The 24465-nt window shown below is 50.7% G+C and overlaps 3 protein-coding genes across 3 annotated transcripts in view; 1 reads left to right on the forward strand and 2 right to left on the reverse strand.

Moving 5' to 3' along the window:
• SERGEF (secretion regulating guanine nucleotide exchange factor) overlaps positions 1-15200 on the forward strand; it is a 234361-nt gene extending 219161 nt beyond the window's left edge. The window contains 2 exon segments of the mRNA XM_049618186.1: positions 14837-15082; positions 15085-15200. Of these exon segments, the coding sequence (XP_049474143.1) occupies positions 14837-15082; positions 15085-15176 (338 nt within the window). The 3' untranslated portion in view covers positions 15177-15200.
• Positions 1-24465, reverse strand: part of LOC125913211 (L-lactate dehydrogenase A chain) — a 968541-nt gene that overhangs the window by 473929 nt on the left and 470147 nt on the right. The gene's annotated exons all lie outside the window — the stretch shown is intronic.
• The window catches only part of KCNC1 (potassium voltage-gated channel subfamily C member 1), a 42963-nt gene continuing 39541 nt past the window's right edge, over positions 21044-24465 (reverse strand). The window contains exons 3-4 of the mRNA XM_049618478.1: positions 23568-23756; positions 21044-21531 (exon numbers count right to left, since the gene is read on the reverse strand). Of these exons, the coding sequence (XP_049474435.1) occupies positions 21467-21531; positions 23568-23756 (254 nt within the window). The 3' untranslated portion in view covers positions 21044-21466. The remainder of the gene's footprint in view (positions 21532-23567; positions 23757-24465) is intronic.

Below are 24465 nucleotides of genomic sequence, written 5' to 3' on the forward strand. Positions count from 1 at the left end.
CTCCCTAGCTGCGGTTGTGTTTTCTTCTAGGGCCAGGGCCACAGGGCCTCTCAGAGCTGCCTCCTTCACAGGCCCTCATTTCGGGTGGCCTCACACTCCCTAGCAATTAGAACATGTTCCAGAGAGAGTCTGGCAGCAGGGCTGCAGCATTTCTCATGCTGTGCAGACCCCGCATCCTCCGGGATTGCAACTTCTCCCGCTGACACCCGCCCCAGGCGAGTAGCGATGGCTGGTGTGTCCCAGCCCAGCAGGCCACTCCCAGGCTGAGGGGAGGGTGCTGCTTCCCACAGGACCGGCGGGAGACCTTGGGCCGATCGGTTGTAATTATCCAAAAGGGCAATTTTGCTTCCAAATGTTACACATTTTTTTATGAAGTAGGGACATTCACAAAGGCCTGTGGAGTATGCATCATCCCAGTCATGCACTTCCTTCAAGAAAGAAAGAAAAGAGAAGCTAGAATTCAGCATGACGAAGGCACCAAGTCAGGCCCCATCGAGTCATGAGCACAACATTACCTCTGGAGCTGCCCACTGTTCACCTGGTGGCTCCTGTGATTGTCATCCTCAGTTTCCCAGTTCTCACTCAGGTTCGTAATCCTGTAGGCTCACCAGAAGCCTGTCTTTGGGGGCGTATTCATCCATCCATCCATCCATCCATCCATTCATGTCTAGTAGGCACTTCCACCTTGAAATGTCCACAACAGAACTCCATTTGCTCCCTAAGCCCAGCCCTCCCCCAGGCTCCTCCACCTCATAAATGGCACTACCGGCTGCCATCACTCAACGAATCCCCGTCACTCGCTCCCTGTGTCAATCCGTCAACAGGTCCAAACACCCTACTATCAGAGTAGAATAAATCCGTCCATTTCTGCCCATTCCCCTGCTCCCAGCCCACTTCATCCTGCCCCCTCACGCCAGGTCCTCTGCCAGGCAGGAGCCTCCTGAAAGTCTCCCTGTGTTTCCCCCTTCACAGAGCAGCCTTTTCAAACGTAAGTCAGATCTTCTCACTCCCTGCTTAAAACTCTCCAGTGGCTTCTCAGCATCCTCAGGATAAACTCCTGACTCCTCACCAGGCTTCCCTTCCCTCTCAAGGCCTGCCTCTCCCCAGCTCTCTCGGCCCCACACACATAGAACGGGCAGAACTTCCCACTCTGGGATTTTATATTTATCATTATTTCTGCCTGGAAAGCTCTTTCTCCAGGTGCTTGTAGACCTGGCTCCTTCTCACCCTGAGGTTGGCTCAGAGGCCACCTTATTGGAGAGGACTTCCTGACCACCTGTCCTTTCAATCATATTATTCCATTTTCTTTCTTTATAGCTCTTTATCACTAGATGCATCCTGTGGATTTGTGTCTGCTTGCTTGTTCTTGCCTCAGTAGAATGTACGCCCCTGGAGGACACGGGCCTGTGTCCTGTTCACTTCTGTATTCCTCCTGCTAGAGCCGTGCGTGAACCTTACGGGCACTCTTATGGGAGGAGTAGCTATTCCTCCACTCATGCATTCACTCTGCTGGATAAAACCATAAATAGATAGGTGGAGCACAGAGGACCTAGGGCAGTGGAACTGTTCTGTCTGATGCTATAATGGTGGATACATATCATCGTATATTTGTCAGAGCCCATAGAATGTACAGCAACACCAAGAGTGACCCCTAATGTCAACTGTGGGACTTTGGGCCCCAATGATGTGTCAAGGTGGGTTCATCGATTGTAACAAATGTACCACTCGGGTGCGGGCTATCGATAGTGGGGAAGCAGTGAGTGTATGGAGACCGGGAATTTTCTGTACTTCATGCTCAGTTTTTCTGTAACCTGAAACTGCTCTAAAAAAATTAAAGTTTTCTTAAAAGGAAAAAAAAATACATTAACGTAAATTTAAAGGATTAATCCCTTAGTTTTTTCCTCTTTTGTACTATTGTATTTTCTTTCTTTCTTTTTTGGCTGTCATGGAGTTCAATAAAAATTTGCTATCTGAAAAAGAGAAGATAAGTAAGAGACAGGCTCTATTCCCAAAGGGGTTTGATCCTTCTGAAGAGTTGGCATGTGTCCCTGACCTAGCACTCGTACTGTGTGGGGGCCTAGTTGCCGTGTACCAAATACATCGACCTGAATTGGGTACAGCACCAAACACAGAGCAGACGTTCATTAGTAAGTGATTGGAAAGCAAGGGAGAATTCCTTCTCAGGTTTGTGTCATCCAGTCGTGGCTCCTCTCTAGAGCCCTAATCTTCTGGTCTGCCTATAGATTCTTCTGCCCCAGACCCTCTCACCCCTACCCCCACTGTTGTGTGCTAACGCCCAGCCTCTTCTCACGCACACTGGTGATTCCCAGACAGGCACAGGGAGGAGAACAGCGTAGGGCGGCTCTGTTGGTGACCAGGACCCAGGAATGGCAGCAGTCCCACTGCCCCTGGTCCCAGAGCTGCCTCTGTGCCCCTGCCCCTCCTCTAGTGCCCCTCGGGGATTTCTGTGTCCATTCAGTAAGACAATAATGGAGACAACTTGAAAGTTCTGGCCAGGTCCAGAACAGAAGCACACAGCCCAGGCCAGGGGACGCAGCATAGCTTCTCATGCACGGTTTAGGAGTCCGCAGACCGGGACTCCAACACAGTTCCTGTGGCCTCGGCTAAACTGATAGAAGCCGCCTCCAGGACAAGGTATACGTCCAGAGAGGTGTATTGTCTCTAGAGAGCTGTGGCCAGCTCTGGGAACACACTTAAAAAGGGATGATGGCAACCTGGAACCTATTGAGAGGAGGGTCCCTGGCTGGCTGTGAGGATAGGCCAGCAGCTTGTCACCTCCAGTGAAGAAATCGTAGTACTTGAAACGCTTACCAGGAATTGAACTCCAGAGCTGCCACCCTGTGCCCTTAACACTCTACCCACCAGGTCCAGACCCCTGCTGGCAGGACCGGGCTGCACACCAGGCCTACTCATTTCAGGACCTCTCTGTGATCACAGAGTGTGATCCCAATACCGTCTTGCCAGGGCTGCTCTGTTCAATGGGATGGAGTCATGCAAAAGCCCTGGCACCATCCGTGGCCATAGTAGGCCCTCGAGAGGGTTAGTTGCCTTTTCTCTTCCCTCTCTCAGTGCAGCCAGGAAGCCCAGAAAGCCAGCAGTTCCACAGAGAACACAGCACTCAGAAAGACAGTCTAGGGGGAGGATTTCAGTTGTTTATAAAACAGGCCAACACGTTTCCACCTCGTAAGTTCTAAATCCATCATTCCTAGCTCCCTAGATCTAAGAATAGTCACCCAGTGGAGCCAACGTGCCACGTGCCACGGCACGCTCTCTGCGCAGGTGACTGGGAAAATGTGGCCACGGCAGCCCCAGCACCTCCTGCTCCGGGGTGGGGGGTAGTGGGGGCAGAAGGCTGGCCTCTGCCTCTCCCAGCTGAGCTGTTTCTGAACCTCTTCCAGACTCTCATGTTCTCTTCCATGCAGTGTTGATCCAAATACCTTCCTCACTGAGCTGCTCCAACCATCACATGTGGTGCCCGAAGTGATGCAAAGGGAGAGGCGGAGAGCAGTGGGAAGGTGTGTAGGTGAGGACCTCAGCACAATATTGCCCCGCTCTGGGCCTCAGTTTCCTCTTACGCAACGGGACAGAGACTGACAAAGAACTGGACAACTTTTTGAGATACGGGGTTTTAAAAGAGGTTCTAAAGCAGCCCCAACATTGCAGCCTCAGAATAAGACTGATGAGGGTAAACCCAGAAACTCAGTACGTTTCTGTTTATCATCTGAACCAAGGCCATTCGTCTGTCTTGTCGGAGGGAGCCAGCCTGAAGGCCTGGGGCTTGCTTTCGGCCTCACCTTCCTCCCTCTCATACACATCTACACCCACCCACACCGCCACACAAGCTCTCCATGGCCAGAGGGACTTTTGATTTGTCTCACCCCAGACTCTGCCCACCGTAAGAAGGCCCGTGCCAACTGGGGGCTCGGAACCTCCAGCAGAAGACCACCTGCTGCTCTTCTGGGCAGCCTCCTAGCCATCCCAGCCTTCTTCCTGATAGTGAGCTGCAGTCGGCCTACCCATGGCATCTCCTCCCCACATCCTCAGGTTCTCTTTTGCCCCTTCAGGAGAGAACGAGGCAGCTCTGTTATCTAACTGGCCATTTATTCATTCAGTTCATTCGTTCATTGGTTCATTCATTTATTCATTTGTTTGTTCGTTCCCACAACAGGTATTTGAGTACTAATAGGTGCTGAGCACTGTTTAGGTGCTGGGATATGGCAGCATGCAAAACTGAGTCCCTTTCGAAGAGCTGATAGATAAACAGTAAAAAATAAATAAATAAAGCAGATGAGGAGACAGAGATGGGGAGGGTTGTAGAATGCTATTTCATACAGAGTCGTCAGGGAAGGCCTTTCAGATAGATAAGGTGGCATTTGAACAAATACGTGCACAACATGAGGGAATGAACCTGTGGATATCAGGGCAAGAGCATTCCAGACAGCAGGAATAGCAAGTGCAAAGGCCCTGAGGTGATTACTGTTTGAGGAACAAGAAGTCAGTGTAGCTGTTCTGATGTCAGTAGGGTGGAACACATGGGACTTGAGGTCAGAGAGGAAGCTGTTGTTTATCTGAGTAAGAGGAGAAGCCATTGGAGCATTCTGAGCAGAGCAGTGCCACGTCTGACTTGGGTTTTAATGGGATCACGCAGGCTCTATGTGGAGGACAGATGACGAGAGGCAATAAAGGCAGCAGAGGAACCAGTAGGAAGCCCTCAGAGTTCTAGTATGAGGTGATGGGGCTGGTGAGAAGTGGCTGGTTCTGGCTATGTTTTGAATGTTACCTTCCTAATTCCTTCTTCCAGAGGCCCTCATCTTTTCTTCCATGTAGACACCCAGCCCTCCTCCTCCTTGCTTTCAGCCTTCACCCCATCTCCCCTTCTCAATGCATTCTCAGCACTTCCATGGATCCTGGTCTGGAAAGGCCCCTAGGCCAGCCTGCTTCCACTTACAGCCTTCCCTGAGGCAATTTGGGCCACAATCCCAAAACTTCCCTAGAGGGATTCTGTGGGTGAACAGCTCCACTTTCTGATTCTGGAACGGCTCTTTCCTGCTGCCTCAGCTCCTGCCTGAGGGCGTCACGGGCCCTGGAGAGTGATGGATAGACTGGTTATTGAAAGGGTCCTGCACCGTCAATGCCTCTTCCCTCAGCCTGGCCCCGTGAGGCCATTGTCCTCACAGCCATTCTCATGGCCATTCTCTGTAGGAATTGCTTTTCTGGGCAGTGTGACTGGGGACAGAGACTTGCAGCTCTCTGTTCTTGAGGCCTATGGCCAGCGGGCAGTTCTGGCCACAGACGAGGGAATAAAGGCAAGCAACCAGGCATACAACTGAGGTTGATGGCACCCAATTTCAGCATTAGGGGTGTTCCCCTTCTTGCTACTCTCTAGACAGAACAGGGGGCTCAGAAAGATTAGATGCATACATAATCTGAGTGCCTGTCCCATGTGCCTAAGGACTACTTGATGAGTGTGCCCTGTTCTCAGCACCCAACTCCAATCCCAGCTCACAGACTGGTGAGACAAGTGCAAATATAAATACCTGTAGAACCAGGAGGGGTGTGGTATGTATGCTTAGAGGATTCTGGGTACTAGGAGCTCAGACAAAGTGAAATTAATAGCCTTCCCACAGCCCAGTGGGACCCAGCCCTACGCTCAGCCACCATTCACTTCTGCAGCAAAAGGATGACACTGGGATCAATGAAAGCAGCTCAGAGTGGGCAGATTTCAATGGATACCCTCTATTTAAGACTGGTGAACTCCTGGAGCACGTGGGTGGCTCAGTCGGTTAAGCATCCAACTTCAACTCAGGTCCATGAGTTCAAGCTCTGTGTCAACCTCTCTCTCTGCCCCTCCCCTGCCTTCTCTCTCTCTCTCTCTCTCTCTCTCTCTCTCTCTCTCTCTCAAAAATGAATAAATGCTAAAAAAAAAAAAAAAAGTTAAATAAACCTTAAAAAAAATTGGTTAACTCCTACTCATCCTTCAAAACCCAGCTAAGAATGAACCTCTGAAACTTTCAGTGACACCCATCTCCTTTCCCCAACAGAACATACCATCCTCTCCTCTATGCTACCTCTGTCCCTTAGGAATACTGTTATTTTTTAAAATATATTATTGTCAAGTAAGCTATAGTTTTGTGTTTTCTTTTTTAAATCATCATCCTTTGTTACTACTTCTTAAAGTATTTGAACAAACGACAAAATCTTGGCCACCTTTCCGCTCCATTTCTCCCTCTGTTGCTCAGAGATTGTTCACAGTTGGGGATGTATTCTTCAAGATCTGTACCTATAGAAATATATAGGGGATCTACATAAATTGAATCATACTCTGTGTTGTTCTGCAACTGATTTTCTCTCTAGAATGTCTTAGATATCTTGATGTCAGGCCATAGAAAGCTACCTCATTGTTTTTAGTAGCTGGGTAGTAGGGTCGAGCCATCCTTTCTTTTTTTTTTAATTTTTTTTTTTTAACGTTTATTTATTTTTGAGACAGAGAGAGACAGAGCATGAACGGAGGAGGGTCAGAGAGAGGGAGACACAGAATCCGAAACAGGCTCCAGGCTCTGAGCTGTCAGCACAGAGCCCGACGCGGGGCTCGAACTCACAGACCACGAGATCATGACCTGAGCCGAAGTCAGCCACTCAACCGACTGAGCCACTATCCTTTCTTTAAACACTTCTCTATAGATGAGTATTTGGGGGCTTCCCCCAGTCTTTTGCAGTGAACACTGTTGTGTGTGGCTCCTTGTGCACACATGCCATTGGTCCCCATAATCATCCTTCTCTTGGTCGTCTTCCCCAGTGGACCGGGAGCCCCGGGGCAGAAACTGAATTTTCCTCATCTAGGTCTTGTGTCCAGCACAGGGCCAGGAAGAAGAGCTTCCACATAAATGGACTTGCCTGAGCAAATCATGACTGTTGAAAGGCCTGGGTGAATTCGGGGAGGGACTCTTGATTTGTCTCAGCCCAGACTCTGCCCACCGTAAGAGGGCCCGTGCCAACGGCCGGGGCTGTTGCCTGCGGCCAAGCCTGCGGGGCTGGCACAGAGCACTGGGAAAGAGGGATGATGCAGCCAAGAGGGACAGAGGGCTTGGAGAGCCAGCTGAGAGTCCTGGTCTTGGTCACCTTGGTGGCAGGAGACAGGAGGTTGTCCACAGGAGGACCTAGTCCTTGCTGTGCTTCAGCCTGAGTCCCCCACCCAGGCCAGCTGCCTCTGCATAAAGGATAGAGTAGCTGTTGTAACTGTCCAGGCAAGAGAGCGTGAGGACCTGAACTAGACCCAAAACACCATAGGAGGCCTTAATTCTGGGTTCTTCCCTCGCCATTCCTTGCTCACAGCAGGACCCTAGGGATCACCTTGGCAATTATTGCCAAAGGGGTGGGATCCACGTGAGTTTGGTGGCTGGACACTCAGAAGTTTTTCCCAAATTTACCCAGCTCCAGGGCCAGCTGCGGCCACAATGACATTTACCAGCTTCCTGAATCCAGAGCCTTCTCTGTGAGGCTACTCAGACCTCACCCGTCCTTCTCTCTCTGCCTGGTATTGCAGAAGACCAGCCCCTCCTGATGCTCTCGGTCTTTGTGAGGCCTTTGACAGGAGACAAGGGGAACCATTAGTTGCCTGACTTTTCGCCCACATTCTTCCTCCCTTCCCCAGCCCACTAGATGCAGGAGGGGCAGGGCCTTATGCAGCTTCCCCGGGCCTGGGCCCCAGTGCTCACAAGGGCTCAGTGAGGTCCGTGCTTCCTGCAGAGTGCTTCTCTCACCAGCTATGGCTCCTGCCTTCCACCACTGACCTTGTCCCCCACACAGGTGGGCTGCTACTCTGTACCTTTTCCTAATTACCTGGGAAGCAGGGTTTTTGCTAGAGAGGATAGTATATTAACAGAAGAGGCCCTGGAGTCCCAATGCCCAGGCTAGAATCCAGTTCTGCTTCTTACCTTGCACGGTTCACGCCATCTCTCTGGAAAACGGGGATAATGTTAGATTTTACCTTGCAGGCTTGTTGTGGAGATTCAGAGAACTAAGTGTTCATCACAGGGCCTGGCATACACTAACCATTCGGTGATGTTACTACATTTTCACACAGTTTGGCACTCGTGAATGAGCCTGAGACTTGGGAGTCAGGGATTCTAGTCCTGGCTCAGCATGGCTGTGTGACCATCAACAAGTTTTTTCACCCTTTGAGCCTAGTTGCGTCATCTGTAAAATGGAGATCATAACACTGGAGTCATAAATGGAGGTTGCTGTGGGGATTAAGTGACATTAGTATGCAATTGGGAAGTAATATCCCTAGGTGATAGCCTTCTTTCTCATGGTTTGAGATGGCAGCTAGAGCTCCAGCCATCACATCCACATTCCCAGTGAGAAGATAGACAAAGGGGCAACGGGTACATGCCATCTGTCTTTGAAGGCAAGGTGCCATAGCTATTACAGAACATTTTGGCTTACAGCTCGTTCACACACCCAGCTGCAAGAGAGGTTGGGAAATGTAGTCTTCATTCCGTGGTTCAGAATGAAGCTCTACCACACTAGCTCTATCACACATGCTCGGGTGTTTGCCCCTCTTAGGCAAGGCCCTCCAGCAGAAATGTGTCCCCCTCCCTAGCATTGGGCTGTAATCCCAGCACCATAAGGCCCTCTAAGGACCCAGGTTGCCAAGAAGCTCAGGCAGGTGCCACGAGGCCTGAACAGATTTGAGTATTGTGTCTAGCCTGTGCCAGGACCCTGCCAGTCCCTGGGTTCCGCTGCCTGCAGGGCTCTTAGGCTGACGCAAGTGTGGTGGGCTGCAAGCCCATCACTTGTCACGGCCTGGATGAGGCCAACTCCATTGAGCCCCATGATCAGGGGGCCTGAAGTCTTAAGAGGCTAGGGAATCCCAGTAACTATGGGTTCTCCACCCAAGGCCCAGCCATGTACCTCAGGGCCAGTAAACCAGGTCTGGATTAATCAGGTGGGTTTCAGTTCCTCAAGGACCTGGTAAGTGCCCGGCACACTGCAGAGAGCCCTCTGTAAAGCCAGGAATGATCCTATAACCTACCTATTTTGAAAATTGGGTGTTCCACATTCCAGTTAGCTTAGGGAGAGGCCTACCATAGGCCATTCTCCTTCCTCTCACTTCTGCATGAGAAGGGCCTGCGTAGTAGCAGCTTGCTGAATCCAGAGGGCCTTCCCACCTTCGCTGTGTCCCTAAAAAGACCCTAAATGAGGCTGGTTGGGGGGGCATATGAAACCGATTCTCAAATGCTGGAGGGGCTTCGGTACTTAAAGGTCTTGCTGAGAGTCCCTTCTGTTCAGGGCACAGCTCATCTTTCTTTTTTTTTTTTTTTTTTAGTTTTTTGTTTTTTTTTTTAACGTTTATTTATTTTTGAGAGACAGAGTATGAGTGGGCGAAGGGCAGAGAGAGAGGGAGACACAGAATCCGAAGCAGGCTCCAGGCTCCGAGCTGTCAGCACAGGGCCCAACACGGGGCTCGAACTCCCAAACCGTGAGATCATGACCTGAACCGAAGTCAGACACTTAACCGACTGAGCCACCCAGGCGCCCCAAGGCACAGTTCATCTTTCACTTTCGAAGTTCAGCAGCCTGGTTTTTGTTTTTGTTCTTGTTTTTTACATAGGAAGTTTGTTTAAAATGTTCAGAAACCCCAAACTTCGTGTCGTTCCACCCAGGCCTTCCCATCTGCTGGTGCCCGTCCTCTCCTCCGTGCCATTTGACACTGGCACGGCCTTTCTTAAAGCCTTTTCCTCCCCTTCCTGTGGTCTGCGTCATACGTGGGTGTGGGCCGTCACCGTGTGTCGGGCACTGTGCTGGGGCATGTCCACTTATGCAGTCCTCCTCCTAGCGACCTTATGACGTAGATGGGGACAGAAGTACCATTATCGCGCAGCCATTTGGTAGTGTGGGACCCGGGACAGCGGAGCACAGTCCACAGTAAATAGTGGACATTGTATATGTATGCCAAGGGCTGGCAAAGTGTGACCCGCAGGCCAGGTCTGAGCTATGGCCTGTTTCGTATGGCCTTGCAAGCTACGAATGGTTTTTAAAGGGTTATAATAAAGAAGAATATGCAACAGAAACCAAATGAGGCTCTCAAACCTAAAATATTTACTATCTGCCTTTTTAGAATAAATTTGGCAAGCCCTGGTATGTAATATGCAAAGTTAGTGCAGATTCTGGAGCCACACTTCCTGGTTTCTAGTGCCTCGCCTCATCCTCTACGAAACGAGAATAATCTACGAAACATGGCTGCCTCACAGGGTTGTTGGAATTAAATGAGATAAAGAATATAAAGCACCTGACTTCGAGTAGGCTTCTTTGGAAGTATTGGGGGAAGAAATTTCTGGCCCTTTGCCAGACTTTTCGACCCAGTGGGCATGAAAGCCCTGGCTCAAGGCCTCTGGCTACCCCGGCCCCTCAGAGCGTGTTTCCTTTGGCAGGAGGAGAGGGACCTGCCAGCTGCCCGTTGTGCCGCGTCCTGGTGGTAGGTCAGCTCTGCCTTCCTCCCACCCCCATTCCTGCTGACCGTCAGCTGGTGCCACTCACCAGGCCCGGGCGCGAAGCCCACGCCAGGTGCCGAGCAGGGCCCAAAGGTACCAAGCCTCTTACACTCTCCCACTTTGTGCCTCACGTCAACTTGGCCGAAACTCCTGCATAACCATAGGAGCTGCGGCCCGGGGCTCATCTTCTCTGTGTGCATTTCCTCGCTCGTGGGCCAAACAGGGAGACATCTGTGTTTCCCCAAACCCAAACTTTTGGCCAGTGATTGCCTTCCTACCAGGGAAAAGGAAAAGGGAAAGGAAGGGTAATCCCTGGCCAGCCAGCCTCCCCCTGTGGAAGAGTGGTCTGGGAAACAGATTTTCAGTGGAGAAAGGGTGAAATGTAAAGATAGAAAAGTAAATAAGATCGTTGAAAAATCAAAAAGAATACATTCTGATCCAGATAGGGATGGGCTTTCAGTTCTTAGAAGCAGTAGAAGAAATTGTAAGAGATCAATGAAGTTTACTACAAAGAACCATAAAGCTTATGTTTTATATCAAAAGACCCAAGACAAAGTTTTAAGTCAAACTAAGAAAAAAATATTTGTGCTAGATATGGCAGAGAAAGAATATTCTAAAAATAAAAATCTTTAAAACAAGAAGGCTCTTAACATAACAAGAAGGCTCTTAAGAAGGCTCTTAACAATAACAAACATTTACATGATATTATGTGGCAACTTCCATTCTAAGTATTTTACACCTACTTACTCATTTAACGCTTATAAACAACTTTATGATAAAGGTACTATTATCCCCATTTAACAGATGAAGGAACTGAGGCACAGAGACACTAAGTAACTTGCCCAAGGTCACTCAGCTAATAAATAGAAGAGCTAGGATTTGAACTCAAGCCATCTGGCTCTTGGATCTGAGCACTTAAACCCTTGTATACTAAACAGGAAAAAGATACGAAGCAGACAATACACAAAAGAGGAAATACAAATATCTGAGTAACGTAAGAATTATTTTTCAGGTTTTTAAAAAATTTTTTAATGTTTATTTATTTTTGAGAGAGAGAGAGAGTGCAAGCAGGGGAGGGGCAGAGAGAGACTGAGACACAGAATCTCAAGGACGCTCTAGGCTTGGAGCTGTAAGCACAGAGCCTGGCGTGGGGCTCAAACCCATGAACCATGAGATCATGACCTGAGCTGAAGTTGGACGCTTAACCGACTGAACCACAGAGGCGCCCCTTATTTTTCAGTTTTGATGGCAATAATGTACCAATACAAACAATGAGAAATCTTTTTGTGTCTTCAAATTAGAAAAGATTTTTTAAACATTATAATGAGCACTAAATACTGGCAATGCTGGAGTAAAATGGAAACTTCCACAGATTGCCATAGTTGTATTCAGGTGGCCTTTCTGAAAAATATTGTGGAAGCATTAAAAACAGTACTCAGGAATCTCAAAAATGTCGATACCAGTTGACCAGGAATTCCCATTTTAAGAATCTAATTTGAGGGAAGCAATTAGGTAGAAAAAGATATGTGTGCAAAGATACTCACAGGAATATTATTCAAGTTATTCAAAATAATGAAAAACTCGAAACAACCTGCATATCTGTTAATAGGATACAGGTTAAGGAAATTGTTGAATCTCCATAATGGACAATCAGACAGTCATTTTAAAGAAATTTGTTTAATAAAAGATACCGTAAGCAAAGTGAAGAGACATGCCATGGACGTGTGGGAGAAGACACAATGCATAGAATAGCAAAAAAGTAGAAAATAATACATCAAGAAAACTCACAAATCGATTAAAAAAAAAAAAAAAAAAGACAAACAGCCAAAGAGAAAAACAGGCAAGAATGTACAGAGGCAATTCATAAGAGGAGGCGAATCAGGGCTATAAATGAAGTGATGCTCCCTCTCACTAGTAGTCGGGGAAATGCAGATTCGTTCATTGTACTTGTCAGAATAGCAAGAGTGCGAAGGTAAAGATAGAGGGAAACATTCATATCCATCGCTGATGGGACGGGAAGTAACTGCAGCCATTGTGGCAGCTATTAGCCGTATCTAAATCTAAACGTGTGGCTCCACTCCACTCACGTCTGGGGACTGGCCCTGCGCAGACGCCTCTCCGTACAGGGAGACATGCTCAGGGGTGTTCATGGCAGCGCTGTTTACAATAGCGATAATATTACTCTGAAGTACATGATATTGTACATTATATATTGTGTAAGAAGATAGCAACAATTATCATCATCAAAGAACTGTCCATCAGAAGGGGAATGGATAAGTCAAATAAGATTTATACATAAGGGGATACTGAGCACAGTTAAAATAAACGAACTTGATCTGTGTAAGCTCGGATAAATTTCCAAAAAGAATACCGAGTGTAAAGGGCACGTGTTATAAAGATAGATATTTCAACACTATTTATATAAATCTTTAAAACAGACTAAAAATGTTACATGGCATTTAATGACATATGTGTAGAAAGTATAAAAGCAGTAGCAAACACCAACTTCAAAATAGTGGCTCCTTCCTGGGAGGAGAAATGGCTGGAGGGCAAGAACGGGAAGCAGGGCTTAAACTGTTATCTTGCTGGTATATTTTCTTTTTTTTAAGGGAAGCATTGAAGCAGATATGTTGACAAATGTTCTAAATCTGGATGGAGTATGTTTCTTTCTGCTAAGTTATTTCTTGTATCTTTCTGCATATTGAATTATTTCAAAATTTCAAACAAATTATTTTTAATTTTCTTTTTGAATCCTTTGCAGTTCTGTGGAGGAATATTTGTGTTAGTAAGGGACAAAAGCAGAACGAAATATACACAAATATTTACAAACTTCACAAATTAAAGGTTTAAAAGAGATTATCTAAAATATTCATAGTAGTGCCAAGATCAAAGTCTGCTTTTTTCTTTACACTCATCCGTATTTTTCATTTTTTTTTTTTTTTTGTCAGGAAGATGTGTTATTTTTATAAATTGGGGGCAAAAAATTTTTAATGACTACAAAAAACACGAGTGAGTTTAGGCCCTAGGAAAGGGTCTAAACCTAGGAAGAGATGCTGTGATGGGGGCATCATGCTGGTCTAGAGACTCTGGCTGTATGACTGTGTTCATTCAATCTTTTATCTCATCAACGAGCCCTTATTGAGCACCAGCTGTGTACCAGGCTAGAGATACGGCAGTGAATGAAACATACGTGGTCCTTCCCTCCTTGTAGAGCACATCGGCTAGTGAGGAGGGGACAGTACACACATGACTACACAAGTCATCTATTCACCACAAAGTGCGAGGGCCCCCGTGGGGGTGAAGTCCAAGGGCAATATCAAGAATCTAAGTTAGATTGAGTGGCCAGGGAATCTGGCCTCAGAACGACATTTAACTTGAATTTAAAAGATGACTGGGGCACCTGGGTGGCTTGGTCGGTTGAGCGTCCGACTTCGGCTCAGGTCATGATCTCGCGGTCTGTGAGTTCGAGCCCCGCGTCCGGCTCTGTGCTGACAGCTCAGAGCCTGGAGCCTGTTTCCGATTCTGTGTCTCCCTCTCTCTCTGCCCGTCCCCTGTTCATGCTCTGTCTCTCTCTGTCTCAAAAATAAATAAATGTTAAAAAAAAAATTTTAAAAGATGAGGAGGTCTGGAGCCCATTAAAAAGAGGACCTCAAGAGAAAGAAGGCCCCACAAGGCATATGTAAGGAATGGAAAGAAGGCAGGGGTTTTGGAACGTAGTGAGGTGGGGGGAGAGTAAGGGGAGGGCAGCAAGGTGGTCAGGAGCCAGGTCACTCAGGGCCTCACAGGCCAAAGAAAGGCCTTTAAGGGCATTGGAAGTCACAGAAGTCTTTTAAGCAGGGGAGTGATGTGATTAGATTTGCAGTCGTCAGAGATCATCTAGACGCTCTTTGAAGATTGGGGCAGATGGTGAGCTGCCCAGTTAGTCCCTTGGCTGTCGGCACGGCCCAGCACGCGGGAGAATGGTGCCGGGTTAAGGGGAAGGCAGTAGAGATGGAGAGATGGAAGGATTTGAGCTATTTCTCTGGAGGAAGAGTCGGCAGGTCTTGGATTATGGGGTGGGGGGGAGGGAGGAGGTTACGGTGAAGGAAGGAGGAAGGGCAGGTTTGGGACAGGGACAGCTGTGGGGTGGCAGGAGTGAGAAACACTGGGAAGGCTCTGGAAGGCAGGGTGGAAGCAAGGGTGGTGGGCAAGCCACCAAGTACGGTTGAGCTTTGGTCTTGTCACGTGGAAACCGGGGTTTAGGATATTACCCGTGTCCCCAGGTTGATTGTTTGAGCCCTGTTCTCAAAGCCACTTCTACAGCAGTCTCTTCTTTTCCACAGGAGGGACGTGCTACTCTTGGGGCTGGAACGAGCACGGCATGTGCGGGGACGGCTCCGAAGCCAACATCTGGGCCCCGAAGCCTGTGCCATCTCTGCGGTCGTCACTGGGACTCCTTGTGGGCTGTGGGGCTGGCCACTCCCTGGCGCTCTGCCAACTGCCAGCCCTCCCTGCATTGGGCCAGCACCCCAAGGTCACTGGCCCTTCCCCAGATGCCGCTGAGAGTGCCAAATCTCAGGAAGCCATGGACAGAGAAACTGGAAGGAAAGACAACCAGAAACTTCTACTGAAAGCCTATCTGACAGGTCCAGAGATGGGGGGCTTGTGACAGAGGCCCTTTAATAAAGTGATTTTTTCCAACCCAAAGTGTTCCCAGAGAATTGCTTGGTCAGGTTGTGTGGTCGGCCTGAGAAGGGGGGCTGACCACAGGCCAGAACAATGGGAGGCGGCCGGCTCAGCGTCTGGGGTTCAAGGAGACAGACATCCTTCCTGCCCAGCAGATGGGAACGGGACCCCCCCTGAGGGCAATAACAAGAACCTCACTTGGTTGCATGGCTGGGGAGTCTGGCCCCTAAGCGACATTTAAACCGGAATCCCCAAAGGACATGGAAAACAGCAGCTCCAGCCTGTCTTTACCTGGTGGGGACGGAATACCCAGCCCCATCCCCCGTGGTTATTTTGGTCCAGCAGCCTTTGATTCGGCAAGAGAAACGGTTCCCAGGCCTTGCTCAGAGCAACCAAAGGCCTCCCTGAGGTTTTATTCTCAGCGCCTGGAGCATTAATTTACTGATTCGAGGATTAGTTTGCAGGTGGATACTCGGATGGGAAGGAGTTCTTGTCTTGGTGACTAGAAGAGAGAAGGCCCTGGATGGGGGGGGTGGGGGGGTAGGAAGTGGAGATGAATAAGTGGAGGAAGAGATAGGACTTCTGGGAAGACCCGACAGAGGAGGCACCTGGAACAGACAACAGAATCTAGAACCAGTGAACTCTCAGAGGATGGGTGTCTTCATCCGAGCCAGGCAGCACTCTGGAGCTGGCCTGCGTGACTAATTGCCAAGCTGTGTAGTTTCGGGTGAGGGACAGGCTGCAGCATAGGAAGGGGAGTCTGACCCTAACCCCTGACATCTGCCTCTTAGCCCTCCTTGCCTCTGGAGGAGGAGGAGGAGGTAAAATGGGGTGTAGGCCAGACCACAGGCCCCAGGCCTCCCCAGGTGGCAGCTGTGACTTTGGGGGACATAGCACCTTTCTGCTGCCTCAGGAAACAGCTTTCCCTGGGGACTGTGTGGCAGTGTCACCAGCTAGCTAGTGGCCCATCCCACACCACCTTCCCTTTGGGACTCAGGAGAGGATTGGGCCTAGACCCGTGAGGGCTAGGACCCGTGGGCCTAGACCCGTGAGGGCTAGACTACGGTGGCTTCAGGAAGTTACACTCCCAAGATATCAGAGCTGGAGGACCTGTAATGACCTTCTCGCCTAGTGGCCTTCAAAGTGCATTTGTTAGAGCCCTAGAAGTCTCCTGAGAATTCGGTGGCCACCTGGCGGTCTATGGATGAAAGGAAGCCATGTGGACAAAGATCTGGGCCCACACCCTCCACCTTATTCACAGCAGCTTTATTTTAATTTATATTATATACTGGGCTCCACATAAGATTTCACTTGACAAGGGTTCCTTAAGAAAGTTTTGAAAACCATTGGTCTTATCCAACATTTTCATTATTCATGTGGGAAAACAAGAGGCCTAAAAAGGGGAAGGGACCACACACCTCACTCCTGGCTCAGTGTCCTGACTGGGAGGTGACCCGTCCCAGGCCTTGAGCGAGACCAGGGTGGGCAGATGAGGCTCAACCCTGGGATCAGGAGTGGGTTCAGCTCAATGGAGTGGGGATGAAGATAATCCTGAGCTCCCCAGGCCTGAACCTCGACATCACCCACAGCCATTGGCTGACCTCGAACACCCGTGCATGGAGTCCTGCTCCCGATACTGTACCAAAAAACAGCACTGCCCTGGCCAGCAAAGGCCTTGGTCCCCCACCTCCCAGAACCAGCAGAGGTTACGACAGCCTCTAAGCACTTCCGCAGTGGGAAGAAGGACATCTCTGTGCACTCTGAGCTGGTCTTGCCAAGGTTCCCATACCCTCGGATCTGGAGAAATTGGATGGTCCAGAGAGGACCACACCGGAGCAAGCCCACAGTTGCGGGCTGCCCGCCGCCGTCCTACACACAGTCCAGAAAGCAGTCCCACACTGGAGACTACTCAGGCCCACACCTCCCAGACAGGCTTTCTACTCACGAGCAGCCGACACACGTGAGCTCACAGCACGCCAGTTCAGAGTTCCCTCCTGCCTCCCTCAGCTCCTATAGAAGAAACCCCAGTTCCAAATCTTCTACTGCTGAGCCCTAGTGCCTCTCCCGAGGCCACCTGTGGGCACAAGAAAGAAGTGTCTTGGGGCTCCTTCCCAGCCTGAAACAAGGTCAGGGGTGCTGGCTCAGAACGTGACTCAGACCCTTCTTGATAATCCACGCATGGAAGAGCGAATGGCCTCTGGCACTAGATGCCACCACAGACAGCCCTGTCACCGGAGGTCCCTCCATTCTGCCCTTCCTGCAGCGGCAGACAGGCTTTCTCTAGGCCCGTTCACTGGATCTGATGAGTGCCTGAAAGCTCAAGGGGCTGTCCACAGGGTCGCCCAGATTTTTTTCTGGGCCCTTTGATTCCCATGGTCATCCTCAGATTTGTAGATGTCCGAGCCCCTCATTCCAAACAGACCCTCAGCTCTTCGAGAGTGAGCGATCGGGTCTTGGTCGGTTCTGGAACCCTTCACCAAAGATGGGCCCTGATACAGAGGAAGTGCCCAGTAAATGTTAACGAACTGGTGTGTACACCTTCAGGGCCACCAAGGGGGTAGGGAGGTTAAATGAGGGTGTCATGATCCCCTCACACCCACCTGTCCTCTGTGCTTATCTCTTACAAGTGTGTGATAACTGTGCTGTGCAGATTATGACCAGCTGAGAGTTAATGTCAGCATCCCCCACCTGGTTAGCTAATGAGCCATAGAAGCCAACTTGAGTAAATACCCACTCGTTTTCTTTACTTTTTTTTCTGATAGACAAAGTAGATTGGCCTTTGTATTCCTCCCGTAAGGGGAGGGGGAAGGAAAAAGAAGAGGGGAGTGAGCTCCGCCGTGTGCTCACAGCTCTTGGGCCTGGCCTCTGGAGTGATTGTGTGTGGTCACCACATTCCAGGTGTTCGTGGGGTGTTTGCGTCCTCACCGGCCTACCACAGGCTCTCCCCTCCTGGTCACAGGCACCCCCTCTCCCCTTGATACCCCCACCACCTTCAGTCCCAGAAGGCCATCAGGCCAGGAGGCCAAACTAGATGAGACTGTGCTTGCAAGGTGAATCGGGGCCTGGGGCTCAGAGGAAAGCAAGCCTTCCACCCTGCCCCCAGGCACCTGCCACTTCCAAAGCAAGACCTCGTGATGGATGGAAATTGGGAGTTGGAAAGTTAGGAAGTAGTGGGACCATAGAGGGAGGGAGTTCCAGGTCCTAAGGTGCACGTGTGTGACCGCTACAGGCTCAGACTTACAGAGCAACTGAGGCACAGAGGTGAGAGAAGAGGAGAGGTGGCCAGGAGTGGGGCAGGGGGCATGCTGGCCAATAGAAGGAGCTTCAGTTTCCCTCCTAGGGCAACAGGTGTTCAGGAAGGAGAGTGAGGTGGCCAGATGTGTGTGTAGAAGGTTTGAGCGGCCTGTGAAAAGCCCCCCTCTGTCATACCCATGGCGCATCATGAAGGAGGGCAGGAAGCCACGTCCTGAGCATCCTGGGATTCAGGATGAGCCTCTCTAGTGTTCCTATCTATTCCGCTCCTGCCCCAAGAAGGCCCCAGTTGGCTTGAGACAGCTTCACCTGAACTCTGGAGTCAAGCTTGACTGGGTTAAAATCTTGGCTTCGTCTTTCATTGGCTGTGTGGCTTTGGGCCAGTTGCTTTACCTCTCTGCACCTGTCCTCTAGCTCCAAAATGGGCAGAGTGAATTACTGTGGGCTGTCATTAGACAATGTTTCCCAGCTGCCCCCCGCGCAGATGCTCAGTGTACGTCAATCCCCTTTCCCCATTAGCTGGTGTGTCCCGGAAAACCCACATTGTAAATGGCTTTGTGTGAAGTCCACTCGAGTCCACCAGAGAGGCACTTCCCCCAAACTGGATCCCAGGTAGAGTGAACGTGACCTTCCCTGCAGCAGCTGAGGCTGTTTGGCTCCCACATCCTGATAGTTATGAATGGCTGTGACATACATGGTGTGCTCTGGCAGCTCTATGGCCGCGTAGCCCCTTGGGCAGAGGCCTTACTGTACTCACTGCTCCACTGACCCCCAGCCCGTGGTTCCCGGACCACACAGGATGGAAGTTGAGGCAAAGGCTTTGAGGGGACAAGGAACAGTGAGATGAGAGTTCAGCATCCACCTTCGGCCTCCCACCTGCCCATCTGACGGCTGACTCAGGCCATGCTGGGGGCATCAAGGGAACTGAAATGGGAGAGAGACACCCACTTGTTTCTGGCCCTGGGAAGATCATTCTCTGTGGACCTCAGCTCCTCATCTGTAAAAGGCTCGGAGGTTGACTACCATGATCATTAGATATTTTCCCACCTGAATATTCCTGGATTCTCCAATGGATAAGGAAAGGATAGGAACCCCCAATCCCCACTCTATCCCCCATGAGAAGCCAAGTGAGTAATCGTCACAAATCAAGACCCCTGAGGGAGGGCTCCTCCCCTTCAAGATGCCTCCAGGCTGAGAGAGATGCATGGGTGGTCTCACCAGCTGAGCCAGCAGGGTGCAGCTGGGTAGGGCACCCGGAACTGTCGGTCAGCCCCCTGCCTCTGCCACTATCAGATTCAACAATGGCCCTAGGAGGGAGGTGACTGAAAGGTCTGCAAGGGGGCTGGGAGCTCTGACATGGCCAGATTCAAGGAGTCATCAAAATGGCATGACTCACACAGAAGTTTCCATGTCAGTGAACCCCCTAGAGTATGTGCTTGTTTTAGGGTCAGGTTCTTGTATGCCCCATCCTTTCTGAGAGCTGCCTCCCCTCCCCAGACCCAACGGGATCTGCAGAGGCGGGGGCCAGAGCAAAACTTCTTCCTTAAGGCCTGGTTTTTTTCCCAGCGGGAGGACAGCCAGCACCTTGCTATGTTGTCGAGACATAGCAGGTTCAGGTTCACCCCACCCCAGCCCCGCCACAGCAGGCCCGATCACAGGCAGAACCAAATCACGACACTGCCCAAGGCAATAAAAACCCAAACCCGTGCTTCATCTCAAAAGTCAGCTTTTTATTATTGAGGGCCAGAGCCCAAGGAGGGGAGGGTGTTGAGCTAAAGCAGCATTGCTCTCTTTCCAGGAAATGTTTCGAGCTGCAGTGAAGGCTCGAGATGTTGCATTTTTTTTTTTCAACTCAAGCATGTGTTTTTCAAAAATATCATCCTTCCCCACCCCCCACCCCACCACTAATTTTAGAATCAGACCAAAGCCAAGCTACTGTCCTCTGTTTCTGTTGGGAAAATACTATATTTATTCAAGATGCAGAAGTGGGTCTCTGCAAACCTCCAATTGCTTCAGGAAAACAAATCTGCTTTAGACTATACAGAAACCATGATACAAAATTTATTTCATGCTAGAATCGCTTTGCATAACATTGGGCATGCAGTTTTTTACTGTGAAGTACTAAATTGCATACAATGCCAGGTTGTGCCTTAATAAAGGTGGAGGAGGGCCACCCCTCCTGTGGTCCTGATCTTTTGGTGCTCTAAAGTAACACTTGGAAAATCCGTACGGTGTTGATTATTTACTATGAACAATTTGTAATGAAAGCTGGTCACACTGGATCTACACACCGAGAAGATGATTGAATCAACCTAGACTAGCCGCTGTCAAGGGTCTTGGAGAGACGTCCGCTGGGTCACAAGCATGCCAGACAGAGAGGGAAGAAAGCAGCAGTGCGTGTTTCCACAATTCTATTTGGAGCAAAGTTCTCAGTTTCCACGTGAGAAATGAACTATGAAGGTGAGGTCAATATGACCGATGACTGACTGACTGCCCTTTTTGGAACCTTGACTCTCGATCTCGTGTACAAAAAGGGAAGCCATCCATTCCCCGTCCCCACCCCTCCTCCCACCCCCAGAAATGTACAGGTTTCTACCGAACGCCGTTACAGTCTGGCTCCAACAACGTGTGTAATAAAAGTAAAGAGCTTTGAAAGAAAATAGAGGACTTTTTCCTTTTTCTTGTCGTTGTTGTTTAGGGTGATCATTACAGTTGCAGGGGGGTTGGTGGGTTTGGTTTGCTGGGTTTTCTGTTTAACTTCATGCAAGTCATGCTAAGGAACCCCTCCACCGCCCTCCCCAAATAAAATAAAATTAAAAAAAAAAAAAAAAGGAAAAGAAGGAAAAGAAATCCTCTACGGTCAGTTACCATTTGGCCGTAGAAAAAGCTACGTCCGTCCTAGTACAAGACCTGGGCCACTCGGACTCGTCCGGCAAACCTGCATGGCGTGAATTTACTCTGTCCGAGGGTGAGGAGGGGCTGCTGGTCCACCCAGATGCTTAATAGCCACCAGTGTCCTCGGCCAAGCCGCCTGGTCAAGTCACTCTCACAGCCTCTGTCGGCATATACTTAGCAATGACAGGGCTTTCTTTGCAAAGATCTGTATGTAAAGAATACAATTAACACTTGAGCTTCTCTTCTTGGCTTTCCCATCCCGCTTGGTACTTAGTTTTTAAGGAAGGAAGAGGAAAGACAGAACAGCCGCATGCAGAGGCAGGCAGATTCTTCTCCAGCGGGCTTGGTTTTCCCATGCAGTGAGCCGGCCCAGCACGCCTCTTTCTCCCTCTTGGGGACTGGGTTGAGTCCCTAACTCTCCTACTCTGCATGTGGCTTGTGCACTGGAATTATCCTGAGAAAATCAAGTCCTCAGCGCTGTCATGGCTCCATGAGAGCAGGGCCGGGTGGATGTGGGTGGGGGCACTTCACCCTTGGTGCCTCCCAAACACTCTGGCCCCCCACGCCTCTGTGGGATTGGGGAGCAGGTACCACCCGTGGACAGTGGTTGCCGCCGAGCTCCCTTGGCCACTACAGGGAGATGGGGCTTCTTCCGTCCCACACTCCCTGGGCTTCTGGAAGCACGGTAAAGAGACTCTCCTGTCTGTTCTTTTAGGCCACACAGATTGATCCAATAGTGACGATGAAGGAGACAGGCAGCCCATGAGACCTTAGGCAGAGCACAGCCACAAAGTCTACCTGCTTTCCCCCTCACTCCCCTGGGCTGCCCCTGCTCCTGGTATTCTAGAGCCTCTACCCAGGAAAAAGCCAGGTGCAAAAGGGAGCATCAGGCCTATCCATGGAAGGTGCCAAGGATGGGCCCACCCCAGGCCTGCAGCCCTCCACCATGCAGCACCATGCGGGCAGCGGTTTGCCGCACTGGGGTCCGAGGGACCTCCAGGCAGGGCAAAGAAGCAGGGACCAGACTGGATCAGGTGGGCACACTAAGCACCAGTGACCAGAAGGACTTTCCCATCTCAGTATAGGCTGCCTCTCCTCTTCTGGGTTGGGTTTGCCCTTTATTTGGAATTCTGTGTTCTCTCCTTGTGTATTGTTGGACCACTTCAAGTACTGGAGCAGTTGTGAATGGCCACCGTCTACACCAACTATTGCTCTAAAAAACCAACTATCCCTCGGGCCCAGCCTGCTCACTCTGGTCAGCATGCATCCCGTGTGAGCATGTGAGGCACTCCCAGACATGCACGAGTTGCCCAGCCAGTCCGATGTGTCAAGGATGGCTTCCTCTACCTTCCAGGCCAATGCCTGAAGCCTGGGGCTAGGGTGCTCTGGGCCCCTGCCTCAAGCTTCTCTCCAGCCCATGCTCAAGCTCTAGTGGAAATCTTTTCCCCAGGAGGTCAGACTAAGATAAGGGTCTGCTAACAAGGAGACCTTGAACAGAGGCCACTATGGGGCTCAGCCTTCACCAACCACAAGGGGGCGCTGATCACACCCGGGGCGGTGACCAGGGAACGAAGGTGCTGCACGGGGTGGTGCTTCACCTTCTTGGCAAGTTCTCTAACTGCCACTAGCAATATTCTGACTAGCACACATCTTACCTCTGCAATGACATTGGTCTCACCCCCAAGCCCTGAAGCCACCTCTCTTCATGCCTCTCCTCCCACTGGCCTACAGATTCTCTTTAAATGGTGCTCTTCCAGAACATGCATCCTTGGGTGGTTACGTCCACAGGGTCCTGGCCAGGCCAGGCCCACCCCACTGCCCTCCTCAACCAAGGGACAGGGGAGATCACTTTGCTTTCTGGGTCTCACCTGCCATCTGCCAGAGCAGCCTGGAGGAGTCGAGACTCCTCCCACATCCCCGGGTAACACCCTGCCTTAGGGTCACAGCCCCGTAGTCAGCCAGCCCATTCCGGCACCCCTTCCTTTCCCCTCGGCTCAGTCCCAACCCACAGCTGCCAGGACCTCAGATTCTTTGCCAGCCTGACATCCTACTTGGGAGAAAAGGACTCAGACCTCCAAGGGCCAACCCTTGTGGGGGGGGGGGGGGCTCCTTCTGCACCTTGCCCCCCCTCAGCGTGCCTGCCTGCCCCTCAGCACCCCTCGCCCGCCGCCCCACCCGCCCATCTGCAGGAGCGCGAGGCGGCCCAGCTGATGCAGAGTGCCCCCCGCCTCCTCTACATACCCTTTCTCATTCCTCCACCAGGTGGGCACGCGTACTCCCCGGTTGATAAGAGGAAGCAGGGTCCGTATCTCTCGCGGGTGCCCGAGCGAGTAAAGGGCAGGCCCTCATCAGGAGTGAGGGCCTGGTCTATGTGGGGGCAGTCTTCGTTCGCCAGCGCGGCCTTCGCCACCTCCCCATTCAGTTTGGAATCTTCAAACATATAAGCAGAAGCTATTGAGACACTGAAAACTGTTTAGTGGGGGAGGGGGACAGGCCAGAGGTGGGGCATTGGTAAAGGGCAGCCTGTCCCTGAGGACAGAAAAGTGAGTGGACCATGGAGGGAGGCAGGAGGCTGGGGGTCCCCGGCTCATTCAGGCAGCCTATGGGCTGCCCACAGTGCAGGGAAGGAGGGGGTCCTGGGTTTGCTCAAAGTTTGCAAAAAGATGAGTTAGTGATGGGTCCAGCAAGTGCGGTGCTGGGGGCCTGGCCCAGGGCCCAAGGCAGGGCCGATGAGACAGGATGGTGTGGATGCGTCATGGGTAGGGGGCCAGACACAGAGCTCAGGGAGAAGACAGACAAACACGCAGAAAAACTCCAGTCCAGAGAGGTGGCCTTTGCAGACCTCTCTCTCCCGCTGACCAGAGCCTGGCTGCCTCCCGTCCACATCTAGCTGGCTTCTCAGGACTTCCCTAGCCCCATCTAGACCCATCAGTCAACTCCACCCCACCCCCATCGGGATCCCACCGCATCACACCCTTCACACTGTCCTCCACACACACCCTATCTCATCACTCATCCTGCCCCGACCCATTTGGATTCAACCTGGTCACTCTGCGTGCCCCACCCCCTGTACACACCAAGCCTGGCCACACAGTCTCCTCTGTCCCCAGACTCACTTTGGTCACTCTGTATGCCCCAC

This window comes from Panthera uncia, chromosome D1 (genome assembly GCF_023721935.1).
Source record: "Panthera uncia isolate 11264 chromosome D1, Puncia_PCG_1.0, whole genome shotgun sequence".
Taxonomy (NCBI): Eukaryota; Metazoa; Chordata; class Mammalia; order Carnivora; family Felidae; genus Panthera; species Panthera uncia.